The 14,669-nt window shown below is 53.6% G+C and overlaps 4 protein-coding genes across 4 annotated transcripts; 1 reads left to right on the top strand and 3 right to left on the bottom strand.

The window, feature by feature from the left end:
* Nucleotides 1-1,014: 1,014 nt before the first annotated feature.
* Nucleotides 1,015-2,525, bottom strand: G6M90_00g024890 (uncharacterized protein; the record flags this gene model as incomplete). The annotated part of the gene is made up of 4 exons (XM_014692606.2): nt 1,015-2,003; nt 2,075-2,250; nt 2,302-2,416; nt 2,471-2,525. 4 exons carry the CDS (start codon nt 2,523-2,525, stop codon nt 1,015-1,017), a joined length of 1,335 nt encoding a protein of 444 aa, XP_014548092.2.
* Nucleotides 2,526-6,225: 3,700 nt separating this feature from the next.
* Nucleotides 6,226-8,363, top strand: G6M90_00g024900 (uncharacterized protein; the record flags this gene model as incomplete). Its single annotated transcript, XM_014692605.1, has 2 exons — nt 6,226-6,263; nt 6,356-8,363. 2 exons carry the CDS (start codon nt 6,226-6,228, stop codon nt 8,361-8,363), a joined length of 2,046 nt encoding a protein of 681 aa, XP_014548091.1.
* Nucleotides 8,364-9,085: 722 nt separating this feature from the next.
* CRC1 (Mitochondrial carnitine carrier) lies at nt 9,086-10,167 on the bottom strand (the record flags this gene model as incomplete). The annotated part of the gene is made up of 2 exons (XM_014692604.1): nt 9,086-9,756; nt 9,837-10,167. The coding sequence occupies 2 exons, from the start codon at nt 10,165-10,167 to the stop codon at nt 9,086-9,088; spliced, it is 1,002 nt and encodes a 333-aa protein (XP_014548090.1).
* A 1,723-nt stretch (nt 10,168-11,890) lies between these two features.
* G6M90_00g024920 (uncharacterized protein) lies at nt 11,891-13,592 on the bottom strand (the record flags this gene model as incomplete). The annotated part of the gene is made up of 3 exons (XM_014692603.2): nt 11,891-12,749; nt 12,808-13,026; nt 13,084-13,592. The coding sequence occupies 3 exons, from the start codon at nt 13,590-13,592 to the stop codon at nt 11,891-11,893; spliced, it is 1,587 nt and encodes a 528-aa protein (XP_014548089.2).
* Nucleotides 13,593-14,669: the final 1,077 nt, after the last annotated feature.

Consider the following 14,669-nt stretch of genomic DNA (forward strand, 5'->3'; position numbering starts at 1 on the left):
GTTTTACCGTGGACGCTTCAACCACAGCAAACGGACAAGGCAAAGAGAGAAGAGAGACAGGGAGAGATGCAGAGGGTATAATGATGAAGATGTTGAAAGGGGAAGATGGGGGAGGGGCAATAAAAAGGAAAAGAAGCCGAGAAGAACGGAGGTCGGGAGAACCAGAGCAGGTGACGTTTTGGCTTCAACCGTCGGCCTGGAGATGCTGCGGATGCTTTGTCTTCGGCAGCAAACTTCGGCGGCAAAAGCGAGTTCCAGTGCCTCGGCTGAAGCAGCTCGGCGGGTGCGGAGGGGTGACAGATGCGGAGGGCGCTAGGCCCGATTGGGAGCCCTTGTGAACCTGGCTAGCTTCACATGCTTGGACTCCGCCGATCTCTGCGCCATGATTCTTTCTCGCACCTCGCAAGACGACTGACTTGCGTATTTCTTTTTGAAGGCTCGACCATGGTCTTCTAGTAGAGCCTTTGACGAAAGCGAGTGTTTTTGTTCATCACAGACCCAGGCATGGCGCCAGTGTCCCGCTTGAGGCCCTGGGGGCCAGCATTGCCAGATGTTACCACCTTGTTGCGCCGGATTTAATGCATGTGGAACCGGCCCAAGTGCCCGTCTTTTCACATGGAGATTTGTCCTAATTCACAGGGTTAGGGTTACTGGTCATTGACTCTATTTCAGGACCTGCTAACAAAGCCGACCAAAAGTCCAACTACCCGTTACCCTTGCCCATCTTGGCACGCGAAGGAGGTGATGAGGGGAATTAGTTAATATATACCCCTAGCACCGTCGTCAAACCAGATATTAAATGGCCGCTTCAAATTCCGCTCTGAACAGGAAATACAATTCTACACCAACTTGACAGTCTGCAACCTGTTGACAATTTAAATCCTTGATACATCAATCTCCCCAGGCAAGATTAGGATTCATCTCCCCCCCCAAAAAAAGCTAGTTCTGCTGCGACACAATGCCCATGTTCCCACTCCGTGGTATGCGTACATAGCCCATGCACACGACAACCGTCTAAACAATCGCCTTCTCATCTACTTCAGTCTCCTGTTCCGGCGGCAACGCCCGAAAAAGACGCTCAGTAGGGTCAATCGGCTTCGGCCGAAAGTAAGGCGCAAGCCCTACCCAGATGGCAAACGAGAGGAAAGTGACCAAGCCCGCCGCGACCCAGAATATCCAAAACTTGTCCGAGACTTTCCACACACCACCGTCACTGTTGAAGAATGTCGTACCGAAGATGGCCGAGATGAAGGTCGCCGGCAGGAACAGCATCGTCACCGCCGCAATGGTACGCATGGCCGCACTATCGTTCCTAGTGTAGTGGGCGATTTGAACAGACACGTTGGAATCTTCCTGCGATACCTTGTTAAACGCCAGCGTGACTTCGCTCTGCAGCCGAGCGCTGTTGGCCTCTGCTCGGTGTGCGCTGCTCCTAAACATGTGGTGGCAGAATGCCAGACGGTTGCGAATGTTGCGTGACGCCATGGAAACTTGTCCGTTGCCCAATTTGCCGTGAAGGTCAAGAAAGTCCTCATGGTGCTTTTGGATGCTCTCCACGGATACGGCGCCGACTCTGAGCGTTTCTGAAACGTGTATTACATGTCGCGAGATTTCATGCAGCCACGAGTACTCCGGATCCAGAGACTGCTTGTTCTTCTCTTGCTTGCACCTCTTCTTTTCCACGTCTCGAATGAGCTTGCGAGTTGCCCAGACAGAAGTCTCCTCTAGATCGACCATTTTCTGGATCAATCGTGGATAGATCCAGAATGGGTCTCTGAGCTCCCCTGGCGTTGGTCGAGGGTTCAGGACGGCCGAGATGAAGCTGTTCTTGAGCTCGTCGCTGCGAGGATCAAATATGACCAACGCCATATGGTGGGTGGCTTCATACCACCTTGCAAATGCGTTCAATTTGTCCCAATCGTACAAGATTTGTCTGGTCTTTTCTTTTTCGTCTTTCTGGTCGTCTTGCCACACCGCCTTGACCTGAAAACGAGCCCATGAATCTAAAGAAGTCAGATTTCTCATACTTTTTTTTTATAAAAAAAAATAGCATCACAAAATATGTTGTACTTACTCAAGCCAGATAGCTTCTCCCCCGTTGGGTTTGTCGATTCTGTCAATTCCTCCAGGCCAAAATAGCCGTTAGCGTTTCTGCAGCATTCTTCCCACCAAACCTTTGGAATTCGAAAGCACGAGGTCATGATTGCGCGGCACTGCTCGCAATTGCGGATTACATTTGCTTTAGCGACGCTACATCAAGGTTAGATGGAAGTAGAGAAATGGCATCACGAGCATACGTACATGACAGTAACTCCGGGCTTCTCTCCAGGCCGATGATACGCCGCCCCAGAGCTGGTGGTCGCGGGTTTCTCGATACCATATACGGATGTTTGAAGCCTCACTACTTCATTGTCGCCTACTCAATTAGACACACGTGTTTTCTTCAAATTTGGGCGACGCGGTACAATACCTTCGTTTAGTTGCAGTATATCTACAGTGGAAGAGTGTGGACAACTGGTTGCCATGTTGTGATACGTCAAGACAAGTTCCAGGACTCAGCGTTTGTCAATAGCCCGAAGAAGTGCTGCTCATGGGCCGAGCAAGATGGTCCGTGATTTCAAGCTCGAGAAGGTCACGGTCATAAAAGGGAGCACGGCAAAAGTGAGGCTGGATCATGGACAAGGATTGGCACACAGCCCGCAGGCTTCATGTACGAGCCCCGAAAAGGGCATCCAGCCATCTCGAACCGTGAGTTGCACACGACGGGCGCGGCCCTGCCACAGCGGCCAAGGCAGGGTGGTCATTGACGAGGCTTGATTCATTAGACCTCGCTGCTTTTCAACGCCATTGGAGCCTTTTGTTGTCGAACCGTCCACAAGTGCCCGCTTCGTCGGGATGGTGCCGCGGGAGGCAATAAGCCAGCGGCCCCAGCCGCATTCGCTTTATTCGCGGCTGATGAAGGCGGCCAATAGTCGTAATAATCCATTCCCAACTACTGGATGAGCTGGCCTGACTGCTAAGATCAATATTGATGCCGATCACACTTCCTGCCCAATGCGACAGTATTGGAAAATCAAGCTACATAGGGTCGCACCGGGGGCTCAGACGCGGGTAGCATGAGCCTTGGTCGTGTGACTGTGTCTGGTCAAAATGCTGTGAGACACTGGGGCTGGGAAGCATAAGTAGTACTACTCCGTACGGAATACGGAGTACGTAGCGACTTACTACAAAGTGCAAGAGTACCGAGTACAACATGAACAGGATCGCAACTTGCTCAGTCGTTGGTTTAAGTGCGCGAAAGTGAGCGCGGTTCTACTACGGAGTACTCCGTAGAAGCAGCCGATTTATTCGGAACTCGGCGAACTGTAAAGGTATACAGTGGGAGGCAGAAGGTACTTGACCGGATCAGATATCTGGCTGTCGCGCTCTACACTGTAACACCAGAAATTATAGTATTTTAGTGCATACTTCTCGGCGAGCCAATATCTGCTACCACATGGCACAGACTGTACGCCACGAATGTCAATACTATTGCAAAGCAGCCAGAGACCCTGATAAAATCGTGGAGAAAATAATTGCCATTTCGCAGGCGAAAATGGCGTCCACGATTACAGCTGAACGCAACAAAGTTGGTAGTAGCAGGACTTGAGGAGACATAGCCTCTGCATTAGCCCGCAGGTTGACAGAGGAACAACGGAAGACGAACTGGGTCACTTAGTCGCTGACGGGTAGACATCACAAACGCGCAATTCCAGTTTTGATAGCCAAGTGTACGGAGTAGTTGGTGAAGGAATTCCTCCCATGGTTAGTCACAGGAGCAGACAGGCTCTCCTTGTACAGGCTAAAGCTAAAAGTGACATGTCGATCTGATAACGCCTGCCCTCCAAGTCGCAAGCCGATAGCGAGTAACTTTGGAGTCGTCGGCGACCGTCTGCCGTCTTATCAATCAACTGTGGAGGCCGTGGAGCAACATTAACGACCCCTGAGAACTGAGAGCGTTCAGCGGGGCAGAACATCTGGCGAAACTTTCATGTCCAAGGTCTTCTCTCAAAGGAAGATGCTGCCAACACCCGGGTGGGCAGGGGTTGGAAATGTCGAGGAATGGGATTGATGGGAGCGCTGACAGGGCATTGGCGTTATGCATGGCCGTTGCAAGTCGAAGCGTAAAAACTCAGCCCCTTTATGTTGCACGTTTTGCCAAGAGCTTCAACCGTCTCGTCAGACGTTAGCATCACGGCAAATGAGAGAGCACCAGTGTCATGAGTGAAGTGGTCATGCCTGGCGTAATAAGGCAGACTTTTTCGTACCAAAACATGCAACTTTCAGACAGAGCGGCCCCCTGCTGCAGGCCATATTTGTCGATGCCGTGAGTGAGTCGCGCAATCAGACCCTCTGAAGTTCTGAACTGCCGCAGAGAATACGATTACACCGGGCAATTCCAATATTAAAAGAAGAATGTCGGATAAGTGGTATCCGCCCAGGTATCGAATGTGCGGATAGGTGCTAGGCATGTACCTACCTAGGAGTTCAACATATATGCAGTCTGTGGCAGAATATATTTACCTCTAAGAAGTGTATACACTGATATACCATAGCATACTATAGCATAAATCGCGATAACCAGATACTTAATCTAGTAAAATCCCTTTTGCCTGCCACTGTACGTTTCCGACTTTGGGGTCCGGCAAGTCAGATGTTCTCTTCATACTCGACCATATCGGATGCTGCACCAGCTCCTGAAAGAGCCTCAGAGTCGGCAAATCCAGAGATTAGCTCGTCATTGTCGTCCGAACAGCTCGAGTGCCAGGCTTGGACCCTGGCGGAGTCCGCGTCGCCCACGTGCCATGACGACACCAACTGATGGAGCTGAGGTGGGACAGCTAGTGGGAATCAGAAAATCCAGTCTGGTCACATGGCGCGGTGACTGGTTCCTATTTGAGCGCGGTCGATGGAAGCTTTGCAGCCGGCTCAGCCTTTGAGAACTGGTTGTGGTTGACAAAGTGACACAAGTGATGACTATGAGAGACTTGTCAGCTCAAGGATGTGCCTGATGATCTGACGGACCGGGAGGCTGCAACAAAGGTTGAAAGAGCACTCCGTACAATTCAAACTTGGAAGGCATCAATTTGATGGCACGGAACTTGATGGATGCCCCACTCTCCAGTGCCAGGGGCAGCGATGAGTAAGCAAAATAGTGCATGGGGAGTGGGCCTTGTCACAGGCGGGTGGGTGGGGGCACTTTTTATATCGATGAAGCCTTCTAAAGTTGCCTGCACCGCCGTGCCTGGTTCAAAGATCACTAGGGTCTCGTCACTTTCCTTTCCTTGCTTCGCGTTTTTATTTCTTTATTTCGTCCCCTGCGACGTTGTGTATTGTCACACTCTACGCTGCCATACCGAACCTCACAGTTCCTGGTTGGGCCGGGGTGGTGTTGCCCTGTCTCCAAATCGACGAAACACCAAGTGTCCAGAGCGCGGGGCATACAGATGAAAGTGCCAAGCCGTCACAATCACCACCCTCCTCCGGCTTTGAGCTGCGTCTGTTCGCCATCGACCTCGCCACCCTCGTCCTTTGCAGCTCCTGCGCAGCGACGTTGCTTTGTCCCGGTGGCGTATCAGTCGGCTGGGCCTCCTGTCTGGCAGTCCATTTGCCCAACCCACCGCAGCTGCGGCCTCGCGCTCCTTTGATGCAGCTTGCTGTGTCAAACGTGCATCGCCTCGTTGCCTCCTGGGTGCACTGACCCGGGCCTGGGCTGTTCGTTCCTTGGTGTTATTGTTGGTGTGTCCGGTGACTTGGATTCAACCATCAGGACACCGTGACTGCAAACGCGGCCGCGACGCCTTTCCGCAATCACCTCACCAACTATTATTTTGCACCCACCCGTGGCCGTCAACTAGCATCCACGCGAATACGCACGCAGTCTGCCTGCGAGGGCTAGGCAAAGTCAAAACTTTGTCCCTTGCGCCTGTGCACTTGATTATTGCTGGTGGCTGCGGGAGCCCTGCACTTGCAAGGGAAATAAATACTATTACTAGTGCGACCCGCCGGCTTGCATCGTATGACGGCGCATTCTACGGAGATTTCGCTGCACGATTGCTTTCCTCCGATACGAAGAGCCCAACAAGCCTTAAAGAAAACGACGTCTGCCATTGCGGTCGCTTCTTTTTGGCCGCATTGCCATTTGGCGCATTGCTCCTGGCCATGCCCGCCTCAGTCCCTGTCAACATGAGCCTTACTCCTCCGGAATACTTGTTCGTTGTGAGGTAAGTCCGACGGGTGCCCCCCAACCCCGGCCCGCCGCCATCAACATACCTACACGCATGTAGGGTCCTGCTAACATGTGAATACCATTTAGACATGGAAGCCGACTAGACGCTGCCGACAAGTCATGGCACTTAACATCTCCAACCCCTTACGACCCCCCGCTGACCTACGGCGGTTTCCTCCAAGCTCGACGAGTTGGTAACCAGATAGCAAGCATACTCGAGCAAGCCAAAGCCGCCGACGAAACGCGCCTTACTTTGAATGGCTCCAGAAAGCGGAAGCGCTTCAAGGTTGTCATTCATAGTTCCCCCTTTCTACGATGTGTTCAAACCTCCATCGGCATCAGCTCTGGGCTTGCCCAATTCCTACCCAATTCCATGTATAATCCCTCCGACTTGATTCTCCCACGAGCCGTACCACAAACCGAGCCTCAATTTCAGTTCAAGTCTACTCTCTTGCGGCTTGATTCTTTCTTGGGAGAATGGCTGTCACCAGAGTACTTCGAAATGATCACACCTCCGCCAGGCCCTGCTCTCATGCTAGGCGGCGCAAAAGCCGAACTGCTGAGGCGGGAAGATTACAGCATTTATGACGACGTCCCCGAACTGGAGGCTCCGCAACCTTCTTCGGGGTCTCTGTGGCAATCACCAACATTAAGTCCGGCACAGTCTCCGAGATCGTCTTCAACAGATAGCGAAGAGTCAATAAACATGTCAGCATTAGGGGCTGCTCTTCCCACACGACCAGATGTGAAAAGGGGATATATCCCCCCACGGCCTATATATGCTGCGTCAAGTTCCGGAAGTATTCCAGAGGGCTTCGTTGCTCACGCAAGAGATGCCTCTGTGGCAGTAGACTATCAATGGGACTCAATGAGGGCACCTCTCGACTTTGGCGACGGAGGCAAATTTGGGGAAGAGTGGGCATCTATGCACAAGCGGTTCCGGAGAGGCGTAAGAAAACTGGTCAACTGGTATGCCTCGACGGAGTCTCCAGCAGACTTGGTCCCGGCGAAGTCCGCCATGGACGACCACAGCGGCGCAGAGCATGAATCTCACGACGGAGATGTGGAGACAGTTGTGATTATGGTCTCTCATGGTGCTGGATGTAACGCTCTGATCGGCGCAATTACTCACCAACCGGTGTTAATGGACATTGGCATCGCGTCCATTACCATGGCTTCTCGGAAGCAAAATTTGGATTACAAAGAACTGCTGGCATCAACACCTGCACCACCCGATTCCTCCGAGAAAACCGTAGTAGCAGTCGACAAGATGTATGATATTCGACTATCAGCAAGCACAGAGCACCTGCGGCGGTCCAGCCTCTCAACGCCGATTTCCGCGAAATCCAACCTCATGTCCAATATTTGGAACACAAACAATGGCTCGCGAGGCCGGACCTCAACTCTGTCAAGCATCGGTGGCCCAGTCATGAGCCCATTCACATATTCAGATCCCTTCTCCTCCACCGGTAGTCGCAGCACCTCGGCCAGCGCCGCTTTGCCGCCAATAGTTCGACGGGATTCCGCTTCTCAGCGGCCTTTGCCAAGAGGTTCCGCTCTCGCCTCGGTGGGATTTGGCCACGGAGCTGGGTCTCCGAACACTGGCAATAGATCGCCGCCGGCAACATCCTTAGGATTTGGCCTCTGGTCAGCTGGCCCGCCGTCAGCTGGACCCTCGTCACTACGACTCATGGACGACGGAAACGATGATGTAGATGACTTTGGCTCCATACTACCAGACTTTGACCAGAAGCGATTCAAGATGAGCTCTCCGACAAAGGAAGAAAAGGAACCAGATCTCCCGGCGGAGTCGACTTCATCATCAGCGATAATAGACGACGCACCTACGTTTCCCGAGCTTCCACCAACGAGAGCGGACAAGGTCAAAGGCGCACCGACACCACTCATGTTCGCTGGTCCTATCAAGTTGAATACAAATCTGGGACCCAATAAACCAGTAGAGGAGATGAAGGTGAGGCAGCTTGGAGCAGGGCTCGGCGGTCTCTGGGGCATTCCTCCGCCACCAGACGAGGCAGAGCGGTTTCGGGATATGAGCCACACCAAGCGCCGATGGACGGTTAATGAACGAGCCTAGGCTGACGCAAATTCATGAATGGTGTTATCTCCTCGTCTGTTTCTCTGTGTAATGTATTAGGCCTAGGGTGGACGGTAATTTGCTGAGCGTTTTTTTGTGTGACGATGGAGCGGGGATTGTGGCATTGAACTATTTGCATGGCATAGGCGTTTTAGGGGCACCATAGTGGCGGGTAAAAAAAAGCATTGTATGAGTCAAGATACAGTTGCTCTCGCGACTTGATTCGCCCGTGTTTTTTTAGCTGTGATGAATGAGGCACGAGTAACTATGGAATGCAGCATGACGGACGGGTGCGTCACATTCTAGGGCGGCAACGTCTCTCAGTGACGAGAAATAAACTCCAGTTGTTCTCAAGCAACTCCATTTACGGACATGCAGTCTATATATAATATTCCCAAAATTTTGCCCGGCAGCTATGCGACGGGGTATCCCTCATCCTCAACGTCGCAAGCCATGTGTACCCTCGAATCGACAACGGCAGCTGTACACGAACCTTGAACAGCATAGCAAAGCATCCGCCGCTGCCTCCTTCTTCTCCTCAAGTCATATGTAGCCAAGACTGTTGGCTCACCATTGTCTCGACGTTGTCTTGATTATATCATGTACATTGTGCAGCTTGGCCTCTTTTCTCTACGCCAAGCCGAAACGAATTTCTCTATCACTCTCTTTTTGAGGCGCTTGACATCATTAAATGTCGTCTGTATTTCCCCCCAACCCCATATTTAGTCAAAAGCCTTCCTCATCGCCTGGTGGGCCAGCTCCACGCCCAAGAAGGTGGCAGCATTGGCAGGCACGGCACGAGCCAGGGCAGGGCCGAAGCCCGGGAAGAACGCCTTGAAGCCGCCCCTGCCGTACAGCTCGCGGATGACGCCGCCGAGCGTGACGTTGCCCTCGGCCGTCTGCAGGCGAGACTTGACGGTGTCGACGGGGAAGACGGGGATCCACATGGCGACGCCGGCGGCGGCACCGGCGCAGGTGATGGCCGTCAGGCTCAGCTCGCCCGTGGGCTTGCCGGTGAGGGCATCCTTGGGGCTCAGCGCGCGCTTGATGTACTCGTAGGCGGCGAAGTAGGCGGCGGACCCGGGCCCGTCGCGGGCCAGGGTGGCCACGCTGCCGCGGAAGACGCTGCGCACGCCGCCCTCGCGGTAGAGCTGGCGGACGACGTCGAGGCCGCCGTTGTACTTGGGCTTCTCGCCGGGCGCGAGCTGCTTCTGGCCCTGCACCTGGAGGATGACCTTGACGCGCTCAAAGGGCGCGGTGATGGCCGTCATGGGCACGGCGGACAGGAAGCCGGCCGTGGAGATTTGCCCGATGGACAGGCCCTCGGGCCCGACGGCGGACGTGGCCGAGACGATTTGCTTGCCGATGTCGTATCCCCAGAAGGAGACGGCAACTGTTTGCGAAAAAAGGGGGAGAGAGTTAGTTCCTCAGTCCCAGTTCTGCCGGCAAGGAGCAGCGAGGGGGAAAACTCACACATGGGCGTGACGCCCACCAGCGGCGCGCTCACGCCGGCGTACAGCCCCCTCCTCAGGCCGTCCCGCGCAACGCTCTTCCTCACGACGTCGACGGCCGACGAGTAGACGCCGCGCTCGGCGGTCTGCAGGCGCACCTTGACCAGGTCGAACGGGTGGCCGACGACGACGGCGCAGATGCCGCCAAAGCCGCCGGCGGCCAGGGCGCGCAGCTGCGACAACAGCCCCGACTTGGCGGCGTCCTTGGTCTCCCGGAGCTCCTCCTTGGTCTCTGGCAGGCGGGGGAGCTTGTCGGCCACGGGGGCGGGCAGGTTCTCGGCGGCCGAGGGCATTCTGTCTGATGGGGGTGGCAGGATGGTGGCGTCGAGCGGTTGAGAAGAGGGGAAATGCCTTTGTGCGCGAGGGAAACGAAGGAGGGAAAATAAGAGAGTTGTGCGCAGGCGGGAAAAGGCGTCAAATCTGGGTAAGGTGATTTGCGGTTCCGTCACTCCGGCCTCTGGGGTTGTGTTTCGCTGCAGGCTGCCTGGCGCTCGGTGGCGGCGCTGCGCAAAATGCAACCAGGCCGGGACGTCTGTAACAATGGCGAATGCAACAATGGGGTTTGCCGGCAGTTACTCCGTAAAGCGTTTTACAATCGCATGCTTGAAATATTCAGAGAGAAATAATGGAAAGATAAAAAGTTGGGCACTTGGCGAGCCAAAGGGGCTGTTGTTTTGTGGCAACACACCAGTCGGCCTCTTCGCAACCACGACGTCAATGGCTCGCACGTCGGCGCTCTACGTTACTTGCCGCTTCGGCGCAATGCGGAATCCCACCAGACCCCATGTCTGCGTCCACCTGCGCGGTCATCATTTGAACGTCTGGTGGCCGCGGCCTTCCATCGCCATCAACACATTTTACACGTCTGAATTTCTAGACTGTGCATTCTGCGTCTTCGCTCTCGCCTGGACATGTGCGCGCCCTGAGCGGCCTCGGGCTCGTCTGTAAAGCCCGCAGACGCGTTGCTCGCGGCATCTCCATTCTCCATCTCCATCTTTGCCTCGGCCTCGGCTGTCTGTAGGTGGGGATTCTGCTTCTCGGACCCCGGTACCGCATGGCCGGCTGCGGGCGGGAGGAATCGCAAACCCCGTCTGGCCCATTTTGCACGCGCCCAATCGGAGCACGTTGCCCGCCAGCCTCGCAGCCGCCTCGCATCTCCAGGGACCTTGGTTGGCGAGCGTCCAGGTACTTATGTATGTACTCCGTACATATGTACGTAACATCATGGCTGCGTCCTGCTCTTCTTTTCCCTTGGCGCAAAAGAACTCTGCTTCTAGAAGCTCTAGCCCCTTTTTTGACTTGTGTCGCTTGAGGGGCCAGCTCCAGATGGGTGCCCAACGCCTCTCTGCCCCACGATTTGATTCAATTTACTAGTAGTCAATCCTATTGCCTTTGCCACACCTTCACCCCACACCGGCCCCGGAATTTGGAAGCTTTCACATGTGATGCACTGCTGAACTAACAGCCTTCAGGGCGGCCCAATCTCAGAGTGAATACACATGCCGTAAAGAATGCGCCAAGAGTGTATGCTGAGTATTACACGGGGACACATAATGGCCAAGCATGTCCCTTCCATATTTTACTCATTGCGAATGCCACTACAGCTTGCCCAGATATGTTTTGCTGTCCGATATTTACTATACATGGCTAGTCTACTACAGCTTTGCCAAAGGGCATCAAACGCAAAAAGACTATATATGGATTATCTACACAAAACAACCAATAAAAACGCCACCACTCCAGTCGTCTTCATACCGTGTATGCTTTCAGTATTCATAGGAACCGTTATCTTGTACCCAACACGAGGGGCGAATGCCAGTCCTATGCCGTGATTGTACGCAAAAAAGAAAAAGAAAAAGAACCAGACACAGATAGTGTCACTCAGACATTGTCCGCCAAGGGGAACAGGGGAAGCTTGGCTGGTCCAGTTGGTGGAGAACCTGACAGTGGCATGAACTGCCTAGAGTTGGCAACGGTTGCTTCAGCAGACGCCCAGCTACCACGCATGTGCTTTTTCTAAAGCATCTTCGAAGCAGACGGCGATGCTACGGAGCCACGCCCTCTTGTGCACCAGCAGGCATTGTCACCTTCCCGTTCCACTTGCACCATTGCCTCGACCCCCTGGCTCTTTAAGAAGTTACGCACTCTATCCCGCGCCTCGTCCATGCCGTACCCGCGTGCCACCACAACATGCACAACGCCGACAAGCTTCTCGCCATCCGCGCTTCCAGTTCGGTCATCCAACCAGAATTTGGGAGCCCAGTAGTTTACCACTCCGCGCTGCTCCAGGATCCCGCCAAGAGTGTTGCGCAGGTTATACTCAGTAGCCTCGGGGACACTGAGAAGCAGGCGCTTTGCTGAGGAGGTAACAAGCGGCATGGAGGACAAGAAGATGAGAACGGCGATGAAGCATGACGCCAAGGGGTCCCAGCCAGCCCACCCCCATATGCTGGTCAGTGCTGTCGAGACAATGACCGAGACGCTGCCTAACGTGTCGGCCAGAACGTGTAGGTAGATGCCGTGCATATTTTCGTTGTCATGCGAATGGTCATGGCCATGATCGCTGCCGCCGCAGCCATGTGAATGGCCGTGTTTGTGGTTGTCGTGATTATGGGAATGGTCGTGTTCGTGACCGTGACTGTGACTGTGACTGTGACTGTGACTGTGACTGTGACTGTGACTGTGACTGTGACTGTGACTGTGACTGTGACCATGACTGTGGCCGTGGTGATGGTGGTGGCCGAATGCCATCATGCCAACCAAATTTACTGCGAGACCTAGGCTGCTCACAACAAATAATTCGCCGAGTCGCTTCGTCTTGGTCCCCTCCCATAATCGTTCAAACGCTTCGAAAGCAATCTCAACGCTCAATAGCCTAAATATACATGTTAACAAATCTGAAGCTGACGAAGAAAGCCAAAGGCCTCGCTTACATCAAAAGAATACCGTTGGCAAAACCTGATAGAGTCTCGATCTTGCCAAACCCATATGGAAATTTTTGGCTCGGAGGCCATTTGCTCATGACAGCTGCCAGCAAGCCTACCATGAGTGCCACACAGTCAAAGAACATGTGTATACTGTCGCTAAGAAGTCCCAGCGAATCGGTGACGTAGCCGTAAAATGCTTGAACAGTCATAAACCCAAAGTTCAATCTGAATTATTATGTTAGCGTGATCCCGTGTTATATCGGCGCAAGAATCATGACTAACACCATAAAGTAAAAGATTCTTCGCGAGTCCTTCTCAACAAGAATGGCATGCAAAATGGGAAACCGAGCTGTATATTTTAATAATGTCCTTGTGAACAGGGATCTTGGGGCTTTGCCAGGGTCTGATCGATGTTCGTCGATGTGGGCATGGTCATGTTTGTGTCCGACCTCATGATTGTGATGGTGATCCGGGCTGTGATCGTGGTGGTGCGAGTGATGGCTATGATTGTGGCCGTGTTGGATTGGAGGCGAGTATGGTGTTGTGGCGGCGTCGGGGCCAGGCGTCAGAATACTCTTGCCACCAGCTGTCGTCTCTTTTGTCCAACCGTCCAGGGAATTTAATGAAGCCGGCGGTGGTTTCTCTCGATGCAATGCTACGCTGGTATTGGAAGAGCGGGGGGTTTGACGAGCATGTGAGGGCTGTCTCGAGATTGAATGTGGTTGCCCGTGGTCGTGGTCGTGGTCGTGGCCATCGTCGGCCAGGGATTGGGGGAGGGATCCGGTCGACATTGATGCTCGCCAGGCATTTAGAGACGATTGAGACTGAGTATGGGTGTGATGAGTGTGGCTGTGAGCTTGAGAATGCATGTGTTGCTGGTGGGCATGAGGGAGCGCAGAGGAGGGCAAAGTATATGGCGATGCCATTGCCAACAGACGTCCTCGAAGATTTCTGTTGCACCTCGAGGTAGGCCCGATGGGCAGCTGCCGTCTTCGGAGGGTTGGGCGGTCAGAGTGGTGACGGTGGTTTCGACGGGAGGCACTTAAGGCTCCCTGAAGCTCAATCGCACTGTCATGAGTTGATAATTCGACGCAGGCCTCGAAAAGCACAAAGGGTGGGCGTCGACAACAAATTTAAGAATGGAGACACGTCGCCGTGCTCTTCTGCGTTGACGAGCGACTGGGTGAAAAGGAGAGACAGGTCGCGGAGGTGGTCCCAGGCAATGCAAGGCACGTGGAGCTGCGCGACCAATGGGTGGGGGAATGATTGACTTTGGGCAGGTGCGGATAACGAAAGTTAAAATGTCAACACTTGAAGTTGATTCTGCAACCAGGCAATTTACGCCTTGTATGATGCGCAGATGGTTATTCACTCAAGCGCGAATGGATCAATTGATGGCTCTGTGTACTTTGTATGGGCGTCTAAAATAAAAGGGCAAGGACGACAGCGAGCAGAATAAACAAGAAGATGTGTCTTGACTCTTGACGTAGCAAGCATAACTTGGGGGGGGCCAACCCATGTCGGCGCAAGTGACGAGATAAGCGCAGCCAAGCTCGGACGGACCTGCCTCGTCAGTGTTTTCCCCGCCTCCCAATTACAACATAAAACCGACATCAAAAACCTTGGCATGTGCTGTGCTGTGCTGTGCTGTGCTCCAGGGCCGCATTCTAGGTTGGTCTTGTGCCTCCTGTGCCGACGTTATCGTGGCCAATTGTCACCGTTGCACCTCCACATTGTGCCAGACTGCCACTGCCAGACATAATTAGTATCATACATATTATACGGCGTGAGAAAGTTGTTTGCGTGGCCCCTGCAAGGCTGTACAAGTGGGGACTTTTGTCTTTTTACTGTTAAATTGAGGGCTGGGT

This window comes from Metarhizium brunneum, chromosome 1, assembly GCF_013426205.1.
Source record: "Metarhizium brunneum chromosome 1, complete sequence".
NCBI classification, from domain to species: Eukaryota; Fungi; Ascomycota; class Sordariomycetes; order Hypocreales; family Clavicipitaceae; genus Metarhizium; species Metarhizium brunneum.